This window comes from Peromyscus leucopus, chromosome 10 (assembly GCF_004664715.2).
Source record: "Peromyscus leucopus breed LL Stock chromosome 10, UCI_PerLeu_2.1, whole genome shotgun sequence".
In the NCBI taxonomy this organism is placed as follows: domain Eukaryota; kingdom Metazoa; phylum Chordata; class Mammalia; order Rodentia; family Cricetidae; genus Peromyscus; species Peromyscus leucopus.
The window spans coordinates 78859829-78882158 of NC_051071.1; the positions used below are offsets into that span (position 1 = coordinate 78859829).

The 22330-nt window shown below is 46.1% G+C and overlaps 1 protein-coding gene across 1 annotated transcript in view; it reads right to left on the reverse strand.

Moving 5' to 3' along the window:
- Scarb2 (scavenger receptor class B member 2) overlaps positions 1 to 22330 on the reverse strand; it is a 62516-nt gene that overhangs the window by 10804 nt on the left and 29382 nt on the right. The window contains exons 3-7 of the mRNA XM_028881925.2: positions 9820 to 9967; positions 8197 to 8385; positions 7455 to 7546; positions 3056 to 3175; positions 2360 to 2529 (exon numbers count right to left, since the gene is read on the reverse strand). Coding sequence (XP_028737758.1) covers positions 2360 to 2529; positions 3056 to 3175; positions 7455 to 7546; positions 8197 to 8385; positions 9820 to 9967 — 719 coding nt within the window. The remainder of the gene's footprint in view (positions 1 to 2359; positions 2530 to 3055; positions 3176 to 7454; positions 7547 to 8196; positions 8386 to 9819; positions 9968 to 22330) is intronic.

The window sequence follows — 22330 nt, forward strand, 5'->3', positions numbered from 1 at the left end:
GTCCTGGAACTCGCTCTGTAGACCAGGCTGGCCTCGAACTCACAGAGATCCACCTGCCTCTGCCTCCTGAGTGCTGGGATTAAAGGCATGCGCCACCACCACCCGACAAATGAATATACAGTTCCTGACCACAAAAACTGGTTCCTAAAGGGAAAAGAAAAGCCATACCCAAGCGGGCTTGGCCAGGCTCACTCCCTCTCCGTAGCTCCTGGTCCAAAATTGACACCACATTTCCCGCCACCTGATGTGTGCCACATAATTGTAGTGTATACCTTACACCCCAGTCCCGGTCACATTTACACTTAAACCGTTACTGAAGCTGTAAGTATGCCTTTTATCTATTTGTCTATGTTGAGTAATGCTCCAAGACAGTCTAGAAAATGAAAGCCCTTATCCTCGTTTTGCTCTTGAAGAAGCCCAGGTTCCCAAACAGCACCAAAATTTCCCAGGCGCTGGTAGCTGTGCAGGACGTTTCTCCCTGGCTGAGAAGGTCCCTCCTCAGAGCACGCCCGACTGACTATGAAGTTTGCGCTGTTGCTGCTCTGTTTGGGGTTTCGCTGTTTGTTTGAGACGGGGGTCATATTCTGTAGCTCAGGCTGGCCTGGAACTCACTCCATAAGACCAGGCTGGCCTAGAACTCTCCCAGAATTCCTCCTGCTTCTGCTTTTCCAAGAGTTAAGATTACAGGCATACCCTATCATGCCTGGCTTTTGATTTTGAGGAAAGAAAAAGAGACCGTTTTACACCGATGGACCTTGTTCTCCTGGACAGCATAATGTAAGAACAGTTTAGAGTCTCCCCTGTTGTTCATGGTCGCACATGCCCGTCAGCCCAGCATTTGGCAGGAGGGTTAGCAGTCCAAGGCTGGCCATGCTCACGGTTCTGTTCATTTCTATGCTTCCTTGCTTGGAAGACACATTGAAGAGTGCCAATCCCAATTCCTGGTCAAGCTGAGTTAAGCCCAAACAGGAGCACTGGAAACCTATTCCCAAACAACAGGCAGGCCTGGACAAGTCCCAAGCTTTGTCCTTATGTGGGTTTTATCTTGAGCTGCTGACTGTGGGGCTGGCTCAGTGGCCCAGGCTTGGCATGTCCTGTCTCCCTTGTCCCTGTTGTGAGGAGCATTGACGATTGATTGTCCTTTGTGTCCTCAGAAATTGCCTGCTCAGTTCCAAGAAGCAGGGACCGATGCCTAGTTCTTAGTTGAGTTATTAGGACAGACTGCCATGATATTTGCCTGGCCTTCTCAATAAGATGAAGATATTAAGTTGTGCCCATCGTCCCAAGACCCAGAAGGCTGAGACATAAGGATGGAGAGTTGGATGCCAGCCTGAGCTACACAGTAAGACCTTCCTCAAAGCAAACAAAAGCAACAGCAAAACCCAGAGGGCACTGAACACCTGTCAGGTAAGGCCCTGTGGGTAATTCTGCTGTGACATCTCACTGTTGAAGTAAACCTTTGGGACTAGAGAGATGGCTCAGCAGTTAAGAGCACTGACTGCTCTCCCCGAGAACCAGGGTTTGATTCCCAGCACCCACATGGCAGCTCACAATTGTTTATGACTCCAGTACCAGGGGATCTGACACCCTCACACAGGCACACATGAAGGCAAAATCACCAATGCATATAAAATAAAATTATATGTAAATATATGTATATATTACGATTTACACATATATTATAACATATGCATATATTATATATAAATTAACCTTCAAGACAAAGAAGACCCCTTTTGTCAGCTGCGGTGTTGATGATTCTCCCTCATTCATGGAAAGGACAGAGAGCTGAGGTATCAGGAAACAAGAGGGAGAGCAAGATGCTCTGAGAGTAGCCACACAAGCCTGAAGAACCCAGGTAGCTCTTGGGAGCCCACATAAAGGTGTGAAGAAAGAGCTGACTCCATTGAGTATCCTCTGACGGCCACATGTGCCCCATGGCATGTGTGCTCACCCATTATACACACACCAATAATAGTACATTCAAATTAAAGAGAAAAGAAACACCAGGAAACTCAGAACAGCCTAAAACTAAATCTGCTTCAAAATCTTTGGGACTCTTAGCCAACTTGTGTGCTACCAAAACTAGTAATTTTTAAATTTTTTGACAGGTATCATCATCATTATTGTCGTTATCGTCATCATCCACACGTGTAGGGGACAGTGATGTAGCCCAGGCTGGCCTTGGGCTCACTATCCTCCTGCTTCTGCCGTCTGGCCCTGGGATTGCAGGCATGTGCCAAAATGTTGTTCTTGAAAGGTTGGCCTTGCACTATATATCAGGTTGGTGACAAATTCACACCCCGAATCTGTCTGCATTCTAGACGCCGGTAACCATGACCTCTCTAGAAGGGCTTACCATTCTTGCAGATGCTGACATTCAACACGCCTGAGTCCATGCAGTTCCCTTCGGGTACACAGAAGCCAGCGTTCTCGGAGGTATTGGCTAGTATTTCTGCAGGCACCTTGTACCGAAAAGCAGGCAACCCCTCCACGGTCTCAAAACCACTGAAAGTTATATGTACCGACCTGATAGGAGGGAAGAATACAAAGTCAGCGTAGGAATGTGGCTCACTGGCAGAACGCTCACCCAGCACCCGTGGAGCCCCGAGTTCAAATCCCAGCTCTGCACAAGCAGGGTGTGGTGGCTCACATCTGTAGGTGTAGCACGAGAGGGGGTGGAAGTCGGAGGGTGGGAAGTTCAAGGTCATCAGAAGCTGCATCAGGCCTCTGGCAGGTTTGAAGCCAGCCTGAGATGCATGAGCCCCTGTCTCCCATAAATACATCTATAAATAAATAAGAAATACAGAAAGAAAGACAGAGAGAGTGAGGAAAGGGAGGGGACAGGAGGGGAGGGGCCACAGGGCCACAGAGCTGCTTAACTAGTATTAAGACCAAATCAACAGCTGCCTTGCAGAGTCCATGCTGTGAGCTCTCTCAGTGTGCCTCTGGCATGTCACAGTACATGTATGTGCATTCCCACGCACAGTGAGCGAATCCGCTTCTATCCCTCACACTTTGTCCTGCAGTCAAAGACCGTGTTTAAAGTTCCTACCTGCAGAAGTCAGACGGGAAGACGTAGAGGACTTCGTCCTTGGTTATCAGTGGATGAAAAGAATCCCCATCTGTCCCGTTGATCATATTGCACTCGTCTGTGGTCCACCAGTCCAGCGACCTAGGGTTGATAAGTACAAGAAAGACTAAAGATGATCACGTTGGACTGTAGCATCTCTTAATGGTCAGTACCTTTCCGGGTTCTAGAGGGGCTGGCGCCCTCAGCATCTTATGAACAGAGGAAGAAAAAGTAGGCTCCAAACCAAAACCACTTTTGATAAAGACACCAGCCACAAATTCCTGTTTCCTTCCTCCAAAAGAAGTGCATCCTGCATGGTGTTTCGAAATACTGATTCAGGAACCAGCAAGATAGCTTAGTGGGAAAAGACCCTGGTCTGTAAGACTCACAACCAGAGTTCAATTTCTGGAACCTATGTAAAGGTAGAGGAGAAAAACAATGGCCATGAAGTTGTTCTTAGACCTCTACATGCATTTCGGGGCACACTTGCCCCCCACCCCCACCCCTATCCCACATCACATACAAAGACAACAACAATAGAAATACTGATTTCCTATGGCAGTAACCCAAGCAGGCATTAGTAACAGCCTTGCTCATAGCCAGGCCAGGGACAGATGGGCTTTGGATAGATATATCCCATTCTTTAATATTCATAAGAGGCCATTAACTACTCTCTCAATAGTTCTCACTTCCAAAAATAACAGACTTGCCTAGCAGAACAAGAAACGCTAATACTGAGTTGGTGTCGCACATTGAAAGCACAGTTGAGATAGCATGTTTGAATACTGGTACGTGTAGTGGACTAGACAGTCATGATCCCCCCAGGTCCTTATGTTGAAAACCTGCTTCTGTGGAGTGATCAGGTCATGAGAGGGGAGCCCTGACATAAGACTAGTGACCTTAGATGAGACCCTAGGGACCAGCTCAGCCCTTCCACCACCTGTATGAAGTTAAAGTGAGAAGACGCCCCTGTAAGGAACTGCATCCCACCCACCCCCACCATCGTGAGAAGACGGCCCCTATAAGGAACCATATCCCCCCTACACCCCCCACCATCGTGAGAACCGTATCCCCCCTCCCTGCGCAAGAAGATAGCCCTGTAAGGAACTGCATCCCACCCACCCCCACCATTGTGAGAAGACGGCCCCTGTAAGGAACCGAATCTTCCCCCCCCCCTCCAGTGCAAGAAGATGGCCCTATAAGGAACTGCATTCACCCCCACCCACCGCTGCCAGCATCAGAGCTTCTGCGATATTGGTCTCAGACTGCTCAGCACACAGAACTGTGAAGAATAAATTCCTGCTTTTTATAAGTCACGTGGCCTATGGTAATTGGTTATAACAGTCAGAATGGACTGACACAAAGAAAGGAGAGGGCAAAGAGTCAACCGCAATCCTCCCAACTTTCGGTCCAGACGGTTCTCCGAGTTCCTGCACTGGGGGGGCTTGCAAAGCGAAAACAGGAAATAAAGGTTGACAAAACATGGAAGGAAAACATTCAGAGAGCCCAGACCACATTCGGAACACAAACGAACATGTTCCTAGACAAAGAGATGATGTGTATACAGTGGTAAGCAGAGCTGGACTGATGCTCTTCTGCACCCTGGAGCCCAGGAGAAAGCAGCAGGGGTCCATTTCTGCGTTAATAAGGAGAGAAAGTGTTCCACCAGGGGCTTGAATCAGGGTCCAAGGAGCAGAGACTCCCTCTCATCCAAAGAGGCCAAAGGAAGCAGCATCTCCCCGCTACGTGGCCTTTGGTGTTGGCTGGTGGCTGGAGAGTAGGAAGACTCAGAAATCACCTCACAGCAGACCCTGAACTAAGCTGTCCCTGGATTTCTCCGTTGTCATGGTGGAGGCACACCTTGTACACTGGTTCTGGACTACATGGAGGCCGACTGGTACATAAGGAGAGATGAAGGGAGAGAAGACAGAAAAGCAGACAGACAGACAGACAGACACACACACACACACACACACACCAGACTGGCTTCCCAACTGAAACAATTGTGCAAATCATTTTTTAATGAAACATGAAGGACGGAAGACAATGTCACATGGAAGTGAATTCAGGCTAATTCCATAAATGTGTGCTTAGCATCACCAAGTGAAACGGTAACATTCTTAAGAGTCACGGAGGCTAGGGGCTGGAGAGACGGCTCAGGGTCTTAAGAACACTTGCTGCTCTTTAGAGGATCTGGGTTAGGGTCCCAGCATCCAGATGATGGCTCACAACCCTCTGTGACAACCTTCAATTCCAGGGACTCTAATCCCTTGGGGCCTCGTGGGCATCAGAAACACACATAGTGTGCCCAGGCTCACATGCAGACAAAGCAGCCATACATATAAAATAAACCTCTTTTACACAGAAAACAGTGCAGCTTAACAGTGCAGCTTAGTGCGTGTCTCTTGGCTGATGTGCAAGAGGCTCTGAGTTTGGTCTCCAATACCATAAAAATAAAAAAAAAAAAAAAGAGGTCAGTGAGTGACAATATTAGAAGAAGAAAAAAATGAAACAAAATCAAGAAGACTGAAAAATAGAAAACTTGGATACAAAAAAAATGTTTTGGAAAAAATCAACAGGGGTAAAACTCTAGACTGTAGCTGAAGAGAAAAACTCATGAATCAGAAGATAGTTCTAGGGAATTTACATAAATACAAGATCAGAAAATGAAAATCTCTCATAATAAAACAATCTATCAATCAAGATAAAACAAAACAAAAAAAAACAACACCATATATACTGTGATCCTTAGCAATCATACAACTTCCTGAACCAAAAAAGAAAGTCCCAAACAATCATCTGGGTTCTTGTGTGGCCTTCACTCATGTGGCCTTCACTCACGTGGCCTTCACTCATGTGGCCTTCTCTCATGTGGCCTTCACTCATGTGGCCTTCACTCATGTGGCCTGCTGAGTTTCTCAACAACATCAATGCATGCTGGTCATTTTGCTCTGAATAAAGTCTGCTTGCTATTTTGCAAATCTACATGTGCTTATTTCAACGCTTTGAATAAGATACCAAGAACCTGGAGTCACTTGGCCTAAATCCCAACCACTTGTAGCAAGACTCCGGCATATGCCAGCCAGTCAAGTAAATAGATAATTGCTGAGTTTCCCCAAATCTTGGAAAGACTGGAGGCCTCAGATTAGAGGTGTGCCCCAGTGCCAAACGGAACCATAAATCCAAATATGGACGCACTTCTGTAAAACCACAGAAGGTCAAAGGTAAGACAAATGCTGAAAGTCCATGGAGAGCCGCTGTGGTGAGCAGCTGCAATCCCAGTATCAGGGGGAGCCAGGCAGAGAGGGCAAGAGCTCCAGGCCAGGCTGGGATACGAAGTGAGAGCGTGAGTCACCCCCAAAACAAAACAAAGGAGCTGTGGGTATATCTCAGTGGTAGAGGCTTCAGCACATACAAGGCCTGAGTTTAAAAACCAGCACTGCCATAAATGAATGAATGAATGAATGAATGAATGAATGAATGAATAAGGCAAAAAACATAATAAAATAAAAACCATCATAGCACATTTCTTTTAATCCCAGCACTCAGGAGGCAAAGGCAGGTGGATCTCTGTGGTCTACATATGGAGTTCCAGGCCGGTTAGGGCTACATAGTTAGACTATATCTCAAAAACAAAGTAAAGGTGCAAAGATGTGTATGTTAAGAAACAGGTAAAATTATTGTCTTATTTGGAAGGAAAAGTGAGAAAAATGAAAAAATATTAATCATAAAAATCTAAGCATAGAAAATAATGTAAAAATAAGTTCAGACATGTCAAATAATGTATCACAAATGTATCTAAAATTATATCATGAATATAAAAGACTGAGCCACCTTATTATTGTTAAAAGGCTAGAAAAATAAGTGTTTGGGTATAAAACAAAAATAAGGTAATAAAATGTTTTAATTTGAAATATTATAATACAGACTTCAAATGAATTTCATCTTTAGAAAAGGTAATATAAACAATCCACACTCATGAAGTTAAAAGAGAGATGGGCCATCCCCTGCCACCAAATGAACACTGGTTTGAAAGTGTTGGACCACACATTATTCCACAACCACCAAGGAAGACCGGCTACTCCAGGGCTTCTAATTCAGATCTGGTTGTGGTAAGCCTACAAATCATCAATGCTAATTCTCAGGGTATTTTTTTTAACCTCATCTTGATTTTTAAAGATAATTTTAAGAACATTTACATTTTTATCCAAAAGATAAAAAATTCTTTCTCATTGCTGGGATCAAATTCAGACTCTGTGTATGGTTGGCAGATGCTCCACCATTAGGCAACATCCCCAATATTAAATTAGGGAGGGAAAAGGCATATTCTATTTAAATGAAAAATGAAAAAACTTACACCAGAAAATCTTATGAGACTTACGTTTTTCCATTCCACTCCACAATTTTTGTAAAGTTGAGGTAATTGTCTTCTCCAGTTAGAAAAACATAGTCTCCATCATTAGTTCCATTTTTCTGAAAATGAATGAATGAATATCACAATTTTTAAAATGATAAAATAGAAGCACTAAAACAAACAAAAAAAAAAACTTTTGAAAGACTGTGATAATTTGAGTGTACTCTGATCCTCAAATTACTGTGTGAAAGCTGTGTTCTGTGAGATGGGACATTCTAGGGAACAAGTATTCAGGCTGCTCTCCCAGAATGAAGGAAGCAATGTTGGTGAGACACGGCTTCCGGGACCCATTCTCTCACAGAAGTGGTATTTAAAACTTGCTGATAATTGTGTTTGAACAGCCTCGAGGTTTTGTCAACCCTTAAGGCTTGCCCTCTGCAGGAGAGGAAGTGAAACGCTACTGAGCGTTATGCTTTGAGCACGAGACCTTGGACAGTCTCAAGCCAGAAGATGAGCAGACTGCGCCACACCAACCTTAATGCTTTACTCCTGGGGTTAACTTTATCTATTACCAACTGTTCATTTTACTACATCTTCTTCCCTCCCCCTCCAAAACTACTGTCTTATTTTTCACAGACTTTTAGAAATATTTAGAACTCCAGGCAATTTTGGCCTTCACCTACAAGAAAGCCAGACTCAAGATGCACTCTGTCTTGTGTGCCCTCTTCCCATTGTGAACTGAAGTGGAGGTTCTAGGAAGAAACCTTACCTCATAGAAGAGGCCAAAGTTAGGGGAGACGTCAGGCTTGAAAATATGGACGAGGGACAAGATCTCATCTTTGTAGCCCCAGAGCAGTTCATGCACAGTGTGGGTCACAAACAGCTTCTGCTGGTAGGTTTTCAGCATGGCCTCGATGATCTCCCGGAGGAGGGGCAGCTGGGCCAGTTCCACAACGGTCTGCAGAGCAGAGGCAGGTTAACCAGTGACCCCTCCAAAACACCCACTGGCTCTCTTCCTGCCCCTCAGCAGAATGGGCCAGAGTCTGAGATGTAAATGTTTGAGGCTCATCAGAAAATCCAACCAGTGACACCCCTGTCCATGCGGAGTAAGAGTTCAGCTATAGCCGTGTGTGTGTGTGTGTGTGTGTGTGTGTGTGTGTGTGTGTACTTCATGGCCTTGCACACGGTAGACAAACCGTCTACCACTGATCTCTATCCTGAGCCCCAGTCCTCTTTTGTAAATTTTGAGACAGTTTCACTAAGTTGCCTAGGCTAACCTTGAACTCACTCTGGAACCCAGTCTGAGCTTTTTAATCCTCCAGTTTCTGCATCAGAAAGGATCTGGGATTATAGGCTGGAACCACCAGGTCAGGTTTTCAATCCATTTTTTTTCTTTTGTCTTTTTTTTTTCCCCCAGAGCTGAGGACCGAACCCAGGGCCTTGAACTTGCTAGGCAAGTGCTCTACCACTGAGCTAAATCCCCAACCCCTTCAATCCATTTTATTGTAACCTGAATTTAGAATTCCCATTCACAGAGCTCTTATAAACACATAGAGACCTTTGGCCACGAGGTGGCTCCACTTCCTCTGGAGCAGACTGGTAGCTAAGCCTTTAAACTTTCTGCATCTTCAGCAGCAGGACAAAGCAAGATTTAGGCCCTGGGTCTATCAGTGTCAAGCAGCAGAGTGTGGGAGTCTCAGAGGAGGTCGGTGTAAGGGACTAAGGAAGTTCCCTAGAGAGCTAAGGATTTGGCTCCCTGGGTAAAGCAGCCCCTGACTCCACACCTAGCCATTCAGGAAGTCCAGAGTTTGATCCCTAGCACCAAATTAAAAAAACAAAGCCAGCCTGGGCTACACGGTGGTAGGCCAGCATGGACTAGAAGAGACCCAGTTTCAAGAGAGGAGAACTCTAGGTCTCAGAATGGCCTAAGTACCAAAACATTCGCTACTTATGTGGGTAAATGCTAATCCTGAACACAAAGGAAAAACTTTTGAAAGGACTTTGTTTTACAGACCTCAGAAAAAAGTGTATCTATATACTTAATAAAGTACATATCCATGAAAGGCTTGCTAGGCATTGCCGCTGGAGCGTGACCATAATTCAAGCACTAGGCAGATGAAGGAGAATTGATGTAGCAAGCTGGAGGCCAGGAGGGCTACACACACAAACAAATCAAAGTCTTTGTGTATGTCCATTTTTATTTGTTTGTTTGGTTATGGTGGCACTGGGATTAAATTCAGGGACTTGTCATGCTAAGCAAGATGAGTCCCCCCTCCCCTGCCCCGGAATATCTATATTTTATCATAAAATACTAGCTTTTAAATTACATAGAATCCTATCAGGCCTGCCACTGTCCCTTCTGCAAACCCAAGATACTACAAGGCCTACTTACCAACAGAGGAATATTTATTGTCCTAATCAAGTCAACGTTAGGGTCGCCAACTGATTGGTTTCGTTCAAAAACATATGCCTTATTGCTGACAGCAGATATGGTTGTTCCATTCTCTCCGAACTGGATGTTTGCCTTGTTTCTGAGTTCCCTAAACAAACGAACAAAACATTATTTGAACATAGATACCACACTAACAAACAAGACCTTTCCCTCAGTTCAGTGTTAAAGTTTCATTTTCTTTTTCAAAATAACATTTCTAATAAAATGAATATTTACATAGGCTGTTGATATTCAGCCCTTCAAACTACAGATTAGAGCTGAGATGCTGGGGGGGGATGAGGTCTAGGAGACACTTCTCAAAATCTATTGTTCCCACTTTCTTTTTTTCTCCTAGAATTGGGGAGATATAATAGTCAAACAATGAGTTCTTTCCTGAATTATAACTTGGTCCTGAAATATTTTCAATTCAGTTCACAGGTTCTACTTGTTTCAATCTGTGTACTGGTGGCTTTGATTCCAACTTGAATTCAGTTCTAAATTTATTTTGAAAACTGAGGCCACTGGTGGGCAGTGGTGGCCTACACCTTTAATCCCAGTACTTGCGAGGCAGAGGCAGGCAGATCCCTGTGAGTTTGAGGCCAGTCTGGTCTATAAAGCAAGTTCCAGGACAGCCAGAACTGTTACACAGAGAAACCCTGTCTCAAAAAAACAAAACAAAAAAATTGAGGCCACAGCTAGACATGTTTGTTGACACATGTCTGCAATCCTAGAACTCAAGGGGCTGAGGCAGGAGGATCACTGACAAGTTTGAGGCCAGCATGGTCTACAACGTAGCAAGACTATCTTAAAAAGTTAAAAAAAAAAAAGCGAGGCCTAAGGAACTGAGGGTACAGTTGCAATGGGAGTGGGGGGGGGGTTGTAGATCAGAGAGACAGAGACAGGTAGAGATGAAGAAATGAACCGGGACCAACATAGTAAGTTGGAGCTTATTCCCGTTTCTGTGCATAGTTCAGTTTAGTTCAAGGCAGTTCCCCAAAATGAGGCATTATGCAATCCCTTAGAAAGAGGTTGGTGTATAGTTAACAATCATTGACATGGATAATTACTTCTAAAGAGGAGCTACCTCTACTTGAGGAGGTTTTTCAATGCTCCCAACACAAAGCTATGACAAGCATCTGAGGTGATGGATATGTCGTTGACTCGGAACTAATCTTTAAATATTTGCACCCTATAAATTACTGTGTCAATTTAAAAGCACATCTCTCAAAGTGCTTGGGCTGGGTGGGTAAGGCTGTTCATGCCTGTGATCCCAGCACTCAGGAGGCTGAGAGAGAGAGAAGACTGAGAGCTGGAAGCCAGCCTAGCCTATGTGGTGAGACCCAGGCTTCCCAGGGTGAGACTTGGTCACAAAAGGGACTGGGCAGGGCTTGGTGTATGCGCCTAGAGTGGATGCGAGGAAGAACTCACTGAAGGCATGAAATGCAAGATGCATCAAAGGTAATCAAGATAAGATAACATTTTAATGCGATATTTATTTATTTTTTCTAAATTTGGTGGGGCTTTTTGTTCTGTTTTGTTTGAGATAGGATTTGATTCTGTAGTGTACACACTGGCCTCCAACTGGGGGACATCCTCCTGTGTCAACCTCCCAAGTGCTAAGATTACAGGCATGTACCATTACATCTATCTAGAAAATCTTTAGTTAACAAACTGTCATCTAAGAGTCTATAATCACATACAGGTTAGAAGAGCCCGGACAGCTGGGCCATGACCACTTGCCCCACAGGCCCTTTCTGACCACGGCAGTTCTTGGGGATTTTTTTTCACCCATCTGCCTATGTATGGAGTTTGCTAACTTAGGCACTCAGTTCTAAACCTTTGAGTGAAATCATTTAGATGGGAAGGAATTACCATGTAGCCTATTGGCAAGCAAGTGGATGGCATTTAAAACTCAAACAAACGGCCCCGCCATGTAGTTCTGGCTGGCCAGGAACTCACTCTATAGATCAGGCTGTCCTCAGACTTGGGAGATTATGGAATCTACTTTTAAAAAGGAACTACTTGTTTTAAATAAGATAAGTAATGAAAATTTTTTGGTCTGAGTTTATCAGATGTTACTGGACTGGACATTGTTAATATATATAATGGAGTTTTTTGTCTGGATCTGTCAAATGTTAATGGACTAGACATTGTTAATGTAATCTTGACTGTATATTGCATATACTTATTGAAGATAGTTTTTCTTGTATTAGTTATAAGCTTTTTTAATTTTAGACAAAAAGAGAGGAAATGTGGTGGTATTGTGTTCACCAAAATATTGTGTACTCGAATAAATTTATCCTCCTGCCTCTGCCTTCTGAGAACTCAGATTACAGCTATGCACCCATGCACCTGCCTGATACTTTCTAGATTTAAGATAATAGCTAAGACAATAACAAAGGCACATGTAATAAACAGGCCTTTGAATGTTCTATAGCACAAGGTACTGTGCTGTGCACAGTAGCCATGAGGATCTGACCCTTGCAGGGCCCGTCCCAGGGCTGGAGAGAATCCAAATGTGAAGCCAAGCGGTTGTTGACAAAAGTCAGTGGGGTGTAACCAATGAATGCCTGTGACCCAGGCCAAATTGAAATCACTGTGAGAGAGAGAAAAACAATCACATGCCTTCTGGGGATATATAATGCATCGGATGGAGATGGCTGTGTTCATACACATCTACAGCCTGAAGTTCAGAGCTTTGCAGTCACTTCTGCTGCTGAGTTCCAGCCCCCTTTCTTCTGTGGCAGCCTGGTTTCCTTCCCTCTCAGTCCTGGACCACTCAGGGTGCTGAGGGCCTGAGTGTGGCACATCCTCTGGGCTCTCCATCTGGACCACAGTGCTTCAACACACATACATCCTCAAGGCCTAGCATCCTCCTGGTGGGACCCGTGGGATCTGATAAAGCACACGCTCCTCTGACTTAGATCTTTAGCTTATTTTGGGGGTTGTTTCATTTTGTGTTTTGAGGCAGGGGTTCCCTACATAAGCCAGGCTGTCCTTGAACCAGGATTCTTGCCTCAGCTTTCTAAGTACTGGGGTTCCAGGTGTGTCCCCCAGGCCTGGCTTATAGCATGGATCTTTAAACCTGCCCTGTGTCCTAAGCTGTTCCTTTGGTCTTCTGTTAGCCTACTTTACATCCCTCAAACAGGTTCTCCTGACTCCCATCGAAGAGATACTTTCCCTTGCTTGAGATCAAACATTCCTCCTCTGGGAATCACAACCTAGTCACTGTGGCTGAGAAGACAGTTTGGGGACCAAGCAGGTTTAAAGCCTTGGACACCTGACCTCATATTAAATCCTCATTCATGGAAGTTAATTCAAAGTGATTGTTAGGAGACAGAGAAAGAGGAAATTTCCAAGCCAAATATTTGTTCAGCCAAAGCTGGTTCCTATACAGAAGGCTTCACCAGGTCCCCTCCTGAGTGCCTATGTTGAGGTCAAGGACAAACCTTCTTCAGGGGACTTGTGATGATGGTTCCTGAGTACCCACACTGATCCACATCTCAGTGAGGAGGCAGAACAGTGGCCAGGTAATCACCAATTTGAAAGCCAAGGGAGCTGGTCCAGGGAGCTAAAACTGCCACTCAGATAGTCCTAGAAGTCCAGGGTTCAGCGTGGTCATTTCCTAATGTCAAAATCAGGGTCTTTGCTAAGCATGTTTTGTTTGTTTGTCTTCTTCTCTCAAGTCTTAGTTCAGGAACCTAAAGGCCTGAGTTATCTCAAGGCTAAGGCCTGCTTCACTTAGATTTATGTATAAAACATGGACAGAGGAGAGAACTTTTATCATGTTGCCTTTATTGTTTACCCTGTGGAAATCTGATATCTAAGGGGCAACTGAGGCCAAAGATGCCATCAATTTAGGCCTATAACCTGACTTGGTTTCTTAACAAAGTTCAACAGGTCAAAGGTTTTCTCCTTTGGGACTCCTGTGGGACGCTGACTCGGTTGGTCTCCTCATGACAACCTCATGATTTCCCTCAGCTATGTGGAGTCCTCCACCCACCATCCTTCGGCATCATTGGCCTTTACAGAACTCGGTACATGAAAAAAAAAAGACAGTAAGACGTGGAGGGAGAGGAAGAGAAAGAAGCCTTCCTCTCAAAACAGCGTGTGACAGGCCAAAGAAACCAAAGTCTTGCTCCGGCAATGCTCAGACAGGCAGGAAGAAAGGATAGTAACAATACCAATAAACCTGCTTAGCAACACACATGTGCGTGTACATACATACAAACGCACGCCAGCCAGCCACCAGCTGATCAACAACAGCCGATGTGAATCAGTGAAGCTGCTGGTAAACTGCAGACTGACAGCAAGCAAGGATCAGATTACTGTCGGCCACGGTAGAGAAGACCCATGAACTAGCCAGAGACACCGACAACAGCTTACATCAGAAACAAAGGCAATCTTGGGCCTAGACAATGAATCAAGGAATTGTATTTCCAACTGCCCTGTGTTTCAGTGGATGACAACAATCTCAGACTACAGTTTAATGTAAATCCACCATGGTGGATCTAGTCATGAGAGAGAGAGAGAGAGAGAGAGAGAGAGAGAGAGAGAGAGAGAGAGAGAGAGAGAGCGCCAAGAGCGGGAGCCACATCTGTAGTCCCTGCTCTGGGGAGGCTGAGGCAGGAAGATTTCAAGTTTGAAGATAACCTGGGCTATATGGTGATACTTGTCTCAGAAAGGAAGGAAGGAGAGGGAGTGAAGGGGGAAGGGGAAGGAGGGAGGGGAGGAGAAAGAGTGGATGAAAAGCCTAGTGTGGTTCTTGCATGTAATCCCAGCATTAGGGAGGCTGTGGCAAGAGGCAGGAGGATTACTTGGACCTAAGAATCCAGAAGTTTCAGATCTTCTGGGCCACACAGTTCACCTATACCAAAGCTCTGTTGAAAACAACATCAAAAACCAAACAAAGAAAGGAGCAGGAGAGGAAAGAGAGGCCTGGCCCCAGCGGGGGCTTCCACCGTAGTCTCCAGCTCCAGAGACTGAAGCCGGATGGCTGTAAATTCCAGGTCAGCCTGGGCTGCAGAGCGAGACTGTCTCCAAAGCAAACAAAAGAAGAAAATGTTTGAGCTATCCCCCGTAAACTATTGAGTCCCACAGGAAGGAAGAACACATGGAATACAAAAGAACCATTTTAATTCGCTGGAAAGCTCAACCGCTGTGCATCCAGCGCCTCTGAGATGTCGGATAAATCAGGTTGTGCAACGCTGTTAGGAAATTCTTATCTTGGCTAGGGATGGGGGACACGGCTCAGTGTGGTAGAAGCACTTTCCTAGCATGCCCGAGGACAAGCCATAACACCACGTGGAAGGCAAGCAAGTGATTGTATTTACTAGATTTTAGTCCTTTGGGTTCATCCACCCATCCGGTTCTCCGTCGAAATTCACCGTGATTCGATATCAGTGACAGAGCTCACTGGATAGGCGTGTAGGGTGAGTTCCAACTCGGGTTTTGTGCTCAGCCCTGTCTACACTGATACTTGCCTGTAGGACTAACTAGGAAGTCACTCCTGGTTTCTCCCTCTTCGTTTTATCTTTTTAGGGCAAGGCCTTACTACATTACTCACTCTGTAAGCCAGCTGGCTTCAAACATTCAGCCATCCCTCTGCCTCTGCCTTTCTAGAGAGGATTGCAGCACGAGCCCCCACCCCTACCCCCGTACCTGCTCCTCGCGGCTTCTATTTTTATTTCCTCATCTGTGAAATGGGGACGACCATGTGCCTACCTCACGGAGTTGCTGTGAGAATTAAGTCATAGGAATGTCAAGTTCAGCTGAAGCACCTGAGCACACACTAAGTTCTTAGGAACATTAATTAGTCGTTACCATGCAGCATCACTGCTTGTACTAAGCTCTTGAGATGGGGGATGTTATATATACCCTGTCTCCAGTCTCAAAGAATCCACAGGGAAGTACCAGAGACCACCATTTAAGAAAGGATGCTATGAATAGTCCTAAGATAAACAGGTAAGTGCAGACAACTTTCCAATGTGCCGGGCTCAGTTTCTTTGGATGGATACGTGGCGTAGCTCTCTTTTTAGTTTTTAGAGGAACCTCTATATGTTTTCCATAATGACTATTAATTTTCATTCCCCCAAAAGTAGGAAAGAAGGAGTGAGTTTTTTAAAGTAAAATGACAGAAGTGGAGGCTGCAGAGATGGCTCAGTGGTGGGCCCAGGTCGGCTTCCAGCTTCTGTGTCAGGTGACTCACAACCACCTGTATCTCCAACCCCAGGGGATTTGATGCCCTCTTCTGGCCTCTGCGGGCACCTGCACATCCGTCGGATATATTCACAGAGACACATACACATAAATACAAATAAATCTTAAAAGTTAAAAAAAAAAAAAAAAAAAAAAAAAACCAAGGTGGCCAGATGTCCCTGAGTCTAGCACACACCTATTTTTTGTTTTACAGATGCCCCTAGACAATTGTCAGCCAATCAGGGTCCCGGACCCTGGAAATCCCCTCACCCCAACCTCTGCTATGATAAAAAACTCTGCCCCACCTGAGCTCAGGGCTCTCTGCTCTCACCGCTGTGATGGACAGATAGAGGGACCTAGCTCTGGAGCTTGAAATAAAGGCTCTTTGCTTTTACATGCGGGAGAAAAAAAAAGATAGAGGAGCTGGAGAGATAGTTCAGTCAGGAAAGTGTTTGCCTTGCAAGCATGAAGACCCGATTTCAATCTCCCGAACCCACATAAAAATGCAGGCCACAGAGGCACACATTTGTCACCCCAGTGCTGGGGAGGCAGACCCGAGCGGATCCCTGGGGCTCCTGACCAAGGAGCCTTGCCTGATGAGTGGGTTCTAGTTAGGACAAGTGGGAGAACCTCTCCCAAAAAGACAAAGCCACTTGGGATTTAGCATTCGCTTTATTTTTTATTGCTGTCAAAGCAGTCATATCAGCCTACAGTGGAGAGGGGCAACATGAAGGACAATCTAAAGAACATAAAAAAGACGGATTATCACGGGCTACTGTACATTTAACACACACTTAGCAAAAACAGGAAGATCAACTGAGCAGGTCTCAGACAAACTGATTTGGATTCTTGAAACAGTAAGTAAGAGGGAAAATATCTGACAAAACAATAGGTCTGCCAAAGGCTGAGAAAGCCACAGGCTTTCAGAGAGGTGTGGAAATTTCAATCGAGGGGCTGGAGAGATGGCTCAGAGGTTAAGAGCACCGACTGCTCTTCCAGAGGTCCTGAGTTCAATTCCCAGCACCTACATGGTGGCTCACAACCATCTGTAATGAGATCTGGCGCCCTCTTCTGTAGACATAATAAATAAATAAATCTTTAAAAAAAAAAAAAAAAAGAAAGAAAGAAATTTCAATCGAAGGTGTTACTGAACAGAAGACTCCTAGGGCAACTTAGTTCTGACCACTAGAGCTCCAACTTCAGAAAATGCAAATGCAGCACTGCATTCCTTAAACCAGACAGACTGGTTCTTCATATTCAGACCTGCCAGGAACATTCAAACTCTGAATGCAACAACATGCTAACCGGCTGCAAACTGTCGGATGAGCCAGGCCTCTGCAGCTCCAGGACCAATCCCCCTTTTCAGAGTTCCTGCCACGACTCCTTCCACAGGAAACAGTGGCAGCATCACCACGACCTCCCCCAAGGTGCCCCAGGCCTCCTGGCACACCATGGGCAAGCGTCAGCTGACCTGCAGGCGTTATTCAGGCCTTTGGCCCCAGAAGCAGACAGGTCTCTGGCAGTTCCAGGCCAGCCTGGTCTACAGAGTGAGTTCCAGGACAGCCAGGGCTACACAATAAGACCCTATCTTGAAAAAACAAAACACAGAGTCAGCAGACCTGTACAAGGAGGGAACGCACTGAGCGGCCAAATGCTGCTTCAGGTGCTGTGGGTATGTTCATCTGTCAGCCCAAATGGTAGCACAAATCAAGTCATGAGTGGCATTGGGGCCACTTGAAGACCACAGAGAGCAAATGCAGACAAACAGGCTCCACCAAGAAGTTGGATGGCTCCCTGAAAAGCCATGTTTATCTCCAAACCCAGATCTCAGGGCGCTCCGCCAACCTGCATTTGAAGCCTGTTCATAACAGCTATTCATCCTCAGGACCTGGTCCTGCTCACGTCTCTTCTTGACTTTCCCTGACTGGGTCCTGTGGTTCCAGCAGAACTACTCATATCCGCCAGTCTTAGTCAGTTTCTCCAGTTGCATCCTATGGATTCTAAAGCGCAGTGGAGAATATTTCATTCACTTCTTCCATGCATATTCAGAGATGCTGGATATTCAAGATGAAACAACCTGGCCCCTGTTCTCCATAGGCCTTCCAATGTATCAAGAAATCAGATATGTATAGCCACTTTCTGTATATTTGTGTGTGTGTGTGTGTGTGTGCGCGCGCGCGCGCGTGCTTGTGCAGGCCAGAGGTGGATGCTGGGTGTCTTCCTCAATTACTCTCTTCCTTATATATTAAGGCAGGATCTCTCACTTGAACCCAGAGCTTGCCACACTAGCAGGCTCTTTCCAGAGACTCTGTCTCTACCTCCCAGCAGCAGGATTACAGACCAGCCACTACACGTACCCGGTGTTTGAGTGGGTGGTGGGAATCTGAACTCTGGTCTTCAGACTAGTGGGGTAAGCACTTTTCTCTCTGGACCATCTCCCTTCCTTGGGTTTCACACAGGGTTTCATATAGCCAAGGCTGACCTCAAATTCTCTATAGACTTCAGCATGACCCGGAACTTCCTTCCGGTCTTCCTACCTGCAGCTTCCTAGTGCAAGATTGCTGGTAGGCAACACCACCCTGGTTCCACACGGTGCTGAGGACTCAACAAGGCAAGCACCCTACCGCCTGAGCTACATCACCAGCCCCTAGAAGAAGTGACTAAAATGCACTTCGTCACTGTTGCAATGGGCACACATACCACGGAGAGAGCATTTCCGGTCAGAAGGAGTCTCAGCAGGAGAGGTGTCCTCACTCCCAACTGAGACATTGCAGGATGCCAGTTGGGGGGTGGGGGAGCTTACAGATGACGGAAGCATGGTGAGAACTGAGCTGTGACCTGGCAGCTGTGAGACACTTACTGTGTTGTGCTCCTGGAGAACTGGAAATTCAACTCTGTCCTTGAGGTGCCTAAGGTCTCCTGTAAAGCACCTTCCAAACAGAGAACCAAACAGAAACCAGAGGGAAGGTCAAGGGTGCTTGTATTTAGCCCTTGAGATTTTTTTTCAAAGATTTCATTTATTTTTATTTTATGTGTCTGTGTGTTTTGCTTGCATGCATATCTGTACACCATGATTGCAAGGTTCAGAAGAGGGCACAGGATCCACTTAGGACTAGAGTTACAGATGGTTGTGAGCCCCCATGTGGATGCTGGGAATCAAACTTGGGTCCTCTGCAAGAGCAACAAACACTCTTACCATCCCTCCAGCCTCTATTTAGTTCCTTTGTTGTCTGGGTTTTTGAGACAGGGTCTCACTATGTATCGCAGATTAACTTGAACATACAACCGTCCTCCTGCCTCAGTTTCCCATGTGCTGCGATTACAAGCATGGACCACAGCATCCAGTCTGAGGGAGCTTCTCATGAAACCAGAGTGTTAGGGAAGGACAGCATGCCTTGCAAAGGGAATGAATGGGGTGGGGGTGACTCCAGAAAGAAGCAGCTGCCTTGAGTTGTACCCCAAGTCTGTTCATTGAAGCCTTAATTGAGATGAGCATGAAAATTGTGTTCTGTGCTTGTCTTAGGGTTTCTATTGCTGTGAAGAGACACCACGACCACAGCAACTCTTATCAAGGAAAACATTTACCTGTGGTGGCCTGATTACAGTTCAGAGGCTTAGTCCATATCGTTATGGCGGAAAGCAAGGCAGTGTGCAGGCAGACATGGTGCTAGAGAAGGAGCTGAGAGTTCTTTTCTTTTCTTTTTTTTTTTTTTTTTTTTGGTTTTTCGAGACAGGGTTTCTCTGTGTAGCTTTGCGCCTTTCCTGGAGCTCACTTGGTAGCCCAGGCTGGCCTCGAACTCATAGAGATCCGCCTGCCTCTGCCTCCCGAGTGCTGGGATTAAAGGCGAGAGCTGAGAGTTCTTACATCTTGACTCACAGGCAACAGGAAGTGGTCTGTCTCACTGGTTGTAGCTTGTTCATCTGAGACCTCAAAGCCCGCCCCCACAATGACATACTTCCTCCAAGGCCACACCTACTCCAACAAAGCCACACCTCCTAATTGTGCCACTTATTTGGGGGGCCATTTTCTTTCAAACCACCACAGCAGATGAGTCTTGAGTGTGAGAATTTTGCTACACTTCCCAGTCTAACATGAAGAAACAAATGTGTTCCATTCTTGTTAGCTTTAATTTTACAGTTACATGTGGGTCAAGACTCAGACGGTTGTTTATCACAGACAATAGCTCCCTGAATTGATCATCCTGACTTTACCTTTTAGCTTTTGTTAGCTTGGGCATGGGAAGAATAGTTCATTATATTTAGTGGTGTTAACCCCTCAGCTTTGTGGCCCCATCTAAGGCCCTCCGCTGCTCCTCTGGTTCGCTTTAACTGAAGTGACAAGCAGGCTGAGGACTGCAAGCTGACATGTTAGCATTGCAAAGTTCTAGACCACCTCTTTTGAGATCTGTCCTGCTTATCTGTCCTAACTGCAAACACGCAAAATGTGGCTGGAGGGGAAGGGGTGGATCTCAGTGGCTGGAGGGGAAGGGGTGGATCTCAGTGGCTGGAGGGGAAGGGTGGATCTCAGTGGCTGGAGGGGGAAGGGGTGGATCTCAGTGGCTGGAGGGGGAAGGGGTGGATCTCAGTGGCTGGAGGGGAAAGGGGTGGATCTCAGTGGCTGGAGGGGAAGGGGTGGATCTCAGTGGCTGGAGGGGGAAGGGGTAGATCTCAGTGGCTGGAGGGGAAGGGGTGGATCTCAGTGGCTGGAGGGGAAGGGGTGGATCTCAGTGGCTGGAGGGGAAGGGGTGGATCTCAGTGGCTGGAGGGGAAGGGGTGGATCTCATTGGCTGGAGGGGAAGGGGTGGATCTCAGTGGATGGAGGGGAAGGGATGGATCTCAGTGTCTGGAGGGGGAAGGGGTGGATCTCAGTGGCTGGAGGGGAAGGGATGGATCTCAGTGGCTGGAGGGGGAAGGGGTAGATCTCAGTGGCTGGAGGGGAAGGGGTAGATCTCAGTGGCTGGAGGGGAAGGGGTGGATCTCAGTGGCTGGAGGGGAAGGGGTGGATCTCAGTGTCTGGAGGGGAAGGGGTGGATCTCAGTGTCTGGAGGGGAAGGGGTGGATCTCAGTGGCTGGAGGGGGAAGAGGTGGGTCTCAGTGGCTGGAGGGGGAAGAGGTGGGTCTCAGTGTCTGGAGGGGAAGGGGTGGATCTCAGTGGCAAAGCATTTGCCTTGCAGGCTGGAATTCAGTTGCCAACAGGTGGGGTAGCGACAAGGAGCCAATCCAGGACACACTGCTTAGAATAACTGAGACACGTAGAGGCTGGAGTTGCAGGCCCGTGGTAGGGTGCTTACATAGCATACACAAAGTCTTACTAGGTTCAATCCCCAGCACCCTATCCACCCACCCTGCCAAAATAATCCGAAATATATGATATAAATGAAAAATGTAAATGAGATTTGAAAGACTTAGTATGAAAAGGGGAGACATGAAATATTAATAATTCTGAATGCAGACATTATGCTTGTTAAGTTTTAAACCCACAACAAATGGCTAGGGTGCCTATTTAAGATATCAACGCAGACCTGGCCACCAGGTTCTCCCAGCATCCCTCAGTCCTGTCCTGTTACTGGGTATGGCTGACATATCCCACTCTTCACTCTGTCCAGCCCAGCGCCTGGCTGCCCTTCCCCCAGAGGCTCTTCCCTATATAATCCAGACATTTTGGTCACCCACCCCTTTTGTACCTTTGGTCTCCTGGCTGCTACACCTGGTTCCCCTCTCTCCTCTCCCTGCCCCTCCACCTCTCTCCACACGGCCCAGCTCAGCCTGGTCATGTCCACTCCGGGCTCTCCCGGAGAACTCTGAACCCTGCCTCTGACTATTCTCTCCCACATGTCTACAATAAACTTTCTCCTCCACCATACCTAGGAGCAGTCATGTCCTGTTCTTTCTTTCTTTCTTTCTTTCTTTCTTTCTTTCTTTCTTTCTTTCTTTCTTTCTTTCTTTCTTTCTTTCTTTCTTTCTTTCTTTCTTTCTCCCTTCCTTCCTTTCTTTCTTTCTTTTCCTTCCTTCCTTCCTTCCTTCCTTCCTTTCTTTCTTTCCTTCCTTCTCTCTTTTTCATTCAATGCTGAAATATATATGGGGGTCTTATTGTGTCAAATGAAATAGAAACATTTTTATCTGTTTCTACTTTGCTAGATGTAGCTACTAGGAAAAGTTTCATTCACTTGTGTGGTTCATATTAAATTTCTATTAGAAAGCTCTAACTGGAGAATAGATTCCCTTCCTTCCTTCCTTCCTTCCTTCCTTCCTTCCTTCCTTCCTTCCTTCCTTC